This window comes from Fulmarus glacialis, unplaced genomic scaffold (genome assembly GCF_000690835.1).
Source record: "Fulmarus glacialis isolate BGI_N327 unplaced genomic scaffold, ASM69083v1 scaffold19864, whole genome shotgun sequence".
In the NCBI taxonomy this organism is placed as follows: Eukaryota; Metazoa; Chordata; class Aves; order Procellariiformes; family Procellariidae; genus Fulmarus; species Fulmarus glacialis.
Genome location: NW_009206320.1, coordinates 11,292 through 14,903, shown reverse-complemented (window position 1 = coordinate 14,903; position 3,612 = coordinate 11,292). Strand labels below are relative to the sequence as shown.

Below are 3,612 nucleotides of genomic sequence, written 5' to 3'. Positions count from 1 at the left end.
AGGCTTGGTGCTCAGGATGGCTCGCTCCCGCTCCTTGCTGATGAACCCCATGATGTACCTGGGCAGCAGGAAGCGAGCAGAGCAAGGGTGGGTCAGGATACCGGGGCAGCTATTCCAGGACGAGAACGCTGCCAGCTCTCTGCACAGCATCAGGCAGCAGCAGGACCTGGCCCAGCCACCGGCAGAGCCACCGACATTTTAAGGATTCCCAGGGGGGTTTTCACTCTGAAGCAGCCAACGGGGCCTGGACAGAAAAAGCATCCCAGGAGAGCCCACCTGCACCTGGACAAGGCACCCCACTCCATCAGGACAGGACTCGTGGGACACCTCCCAAGGCCCAGCCCAACCAAGGGTCTCTGGACTGATGCTGGCCAAGGCTCACCCTTCATTCCACAGCGCCAGGATGTACTTTTTCACCAAGTCAATGATGTTGTCCAGCCAGACCCAGAACGAGAAGCCTTTGCCAGCCATGTTCTCCTGAGGAAGAGGGCAGAGAGGCTGTGAGCATGGCTTGGAGGAAGGGAATAGCCAAGGGAAGGTGTTTGGGGGAAGAGAGGGAATTATACCTTGCAGAACTTGGCCCAGGTGATCTGACAGCCGGAGTAATTCACACCTGGCCCTGGCAGAGAGCAGAAGCATCAACATTTAGATAGAGCTGTTCTTCCAAAGACACCATTTCCAGGGAGCAACTCAAGGTTTGTGTTGTTTGGGAGAAAACGAAGCAACTGAAAATTATAGCTCCCCTCCTAAACAACAGGATCTTGCTCCTGTATTGCATTTACAGATGGGAAGCCAACCCCGCAGGACACCCACACCGGGTTACCTAGCAGTTTTTCTGCCAGCGTTGTCAGCTGCTCGATGCTGAGGCCACGCTTCGTGGTAGAGGAGAACTGCCAGCTCAGCACCTCTGCCACCTGGTCCCAGGTCCCGATGGGGGGCTTGGTGAAGAAGTTCACATTCTGCACGAGGGAAAATGCAGGACATGGGACAGAAGCAGGGCCAGGTCCTGCCCCAGCCCTGCTCCCAGGCCACAGCTTCCCTCTCCCTGCCTGCAGCCTGCCTGCTGGGACACTCTGGTCCCAAAGCCTGCACTGCTGCTCTGCTAGCTGCCCCCACAGCACCAGGCCCTACCTTGGGGTTGTTGGTCAGCATGTTGTACCACAAGATGGACGCCCAGGCATTGGGCATCTGGCAGATGTTGGAGATGACCACCACAGGCAGCGAGTGGGTCTGCAAAGACAGGATGTGACCACAGGCTGGGACATCTCCCAGGGCTCCTCTGCACCCAGGCCCATGGCAGCGACAGGCAGTAACCCACAGCTCACCTCCAGGTCAATCTTCAGCCCCTGGTGATAGACCTCTGTCTCAAAGGTGATGAGGTGCAGCTCCTCGGTGACTATCAGCGAGGCCTAGGGTGGAAGAGGACACAATGAGCATGCAGGAGACACCTGCCCTCAGCCTGACACACGTCCACCCACACCTGAGCAGCAGCATTGGGCCTGATGGCCAGGGCTGGTCTGGCAGCTGCCAACACGCCAGACGGTGCCTGCAGACACCCCCTCTCGGGCCAGGGCTCCCGCTTCCCCTCGTGGCTCAGCTGCTCAACAGGGAGCAGTGCTGCCGGCAAAGGGCTCTCCTACCCAGGGACCCCCAGCACTTACATCGCAGTTGGCTCTGCCTCCGTTACCGCATCGTTGCTCCCGCAGGGTCTGCAGACAGAAGGAACAGGCTGAAGCAACACCACAACAGCACACAGCCTTAACAGGAGCAGCCCAAGATCTCGTGGTACCTACCAGGTGCTTGAATTCTGCTGAGAGGCTGCCATTGTTCGACTCCTCCATGTTCATGACCTTGGTGTTTGTCCCCAGGATGTTAAACTTCCGAGACCTCAAAAGAGGCAAGACAGAGCGTGGCTGACAGGGCCCTCTCAGAGCAAATATGTGGTAGGATGTTTGCCAGGATTAAAAGCAGAAGCAAGGAAAAAAAAAAAAACACAACACAAAGCACCAACATTGCACTTACCCCCGAAGTGCTGCAACATCCCCGGAGTCCCTAGGAAAGGGGAGAGAGACACCCAGTCATGGCCAGGGCCTTCCCACCCTGATGCACACAAGCTGGTATGTGGGGCTGGCTGCATCACAAGCCCCCCCAGGCTGTCCCCCAACATGGGAACGAACCCTTGGGACCCAGCATCACCCTGCACCCTCCCCTTCTACCGGAGGTCACGCTGGCCCTCAGTGCAGGGAGGGAGCCTGACCCAATGGCAGCAGGAACAAGTCCCACTCCAGTAACCCCACCCAACAGTGCCAGGATCAGAGCACAGGACTCACTTGTCAATGCAGACTTTAATTTTCAACTGATAGTTCAGCTCTGGAAACTTGACCAACAACCTGCAAAGAGTCAGCAGACGCAGAGTATGAGCATGAATATCCTGCACACGCGAACAACTCCAGTTCAACACAGCATCTGGCACAGACTACAGAACAGCTGGATGGACAGCAGTGCGGTGTGCATCCCCCAGCAGGCAGCACCACAGTTCACACCACAAAGTTCGTGGGGATGCAGCATTACCCAGCTCCTCCAGCATCCCTGAGCCCGTCTGCACGCAGGCCTGTGACATGTCAGCCCTCACACTTGTCCCCAGAAACGGGGAGGTGCTGACGCTCCCGAGCACCCTGAGGAGGGCTCGTTTCGGCTGCTGACTGCCCACAGCAGGCAGACATCTGCTTTGAACAAACCCCCTCCACACTGCTCTCTAGCCAGATGCTGCCATATGCCAAGGAAGCAATGGGGGCACAGCTGGGAGATGGTGAAGAAGCTCCAGGCAGAGCCTGGTGTCGGAGCAGCTGCTCTGTGCAGAGGCTGGCAGGGAACATGGGCCAGCTGAGAGGCAGCTGGCCAGGGACACGCTGACACTTCCTGCCGCCCACCCCTGCAGCGGGATTTACCAGAACCCCAGCTGCCTTCAGGAACAGGGCAGAGCCCCAGCCAGTAGCCACCATCCCTGCACTGAGTCACACAGGCGGCACTCCAGCAGGGCCAGCCTGCTGGGATTCATTCCCTCCCAGCACCAGCACTCCCCAGGCAAGCTGGAGGCTGGATCCGTACCAGCATCTCCTTCAGAGAGAGATCAGGCTTTGCCTTCCCCCGCATGGCTCCTTTCCCATGCCCGCAGCACAGTGGGATCGCAGGGGCCAGTGACCCACCTGACTTTGGTGGTGAACTGCACGCCGGTTTTGATGACCAGGGGCCGGTCGGGGTGCATGGGCATGCAGGGCTGCCTCTCCACGACGAAAGCACTGCGGGGGAAAGGCACAAGAACCACAGTCAAACCTCAGGCCCAGCCCAGCATGCTCACTGCCCACCCCTCCGCCCACTGCCTGTGACCAGGGGACTGCCCACAGCTCCCTCCCAGCCCTCGGCACCTTTTCATCAGGTTCCTGAACAGCTCCACAATCCGCTCCTCCAGCATGGGCCGGTGTTGGACGATCGGGTCGCCCTTATAGGACACTTTCTGCTGCAGTTCTTCCAACTTCTTGATCTGCTGCCGGGTCTGTAGCTGTGATTCGGCAAGAGAAGTTATCCTAGGGGAGCAGGAAGAACCAGCGTTAG

At 58.4% G+C, this 3,612-nt stretch overlaps 1 protein-coding gene across 1 annotated transcript in view; it reads right to left on the bottom strand.

The window, feature by feature from the left end:
• Positions 1 to 3,612, bottom strand: part of LOC104075266 (signal transducer and activator of transcription 3-like) — an 8,412-nt gene that overhangs the window by 1,586 nt on the left and 3,214 nt on the right. Inside the window, 12 exon segments of the mRNA XM_009575708.1 lie at positions 1 to 58; positions 383 to 477; positions 567 to 619; positions 824 to 959; positions 1,132 to 1,230; positions 1,326 to 1,409; positions 1,662 to 1,709; positions 1,794 to 1,887; positions 2,023 to 2,052; positions 2,331 to 2,390; positions 3,207 to 3,299; positions 3,426 to 3,584. The exon segment at positions 1 to 58 is cut by the window's left edge and continues 15 nt beyond it. Coding sequence (XP_009574003.1) covers positions 1 to 58; positions 383 to 477; positions 567 to 619; positions 824 to 959; positions 1,132 to 1,230; positions 1,326 to 1,409; positions 1,662 to 1,709; positions 1,794 to 1,887; positions 2,023 to 2,052; positions 2,331 to 2,390; positions 3,207 to 3,299; positions 3,426 to 3,584 — 1,009 coding nt within the window.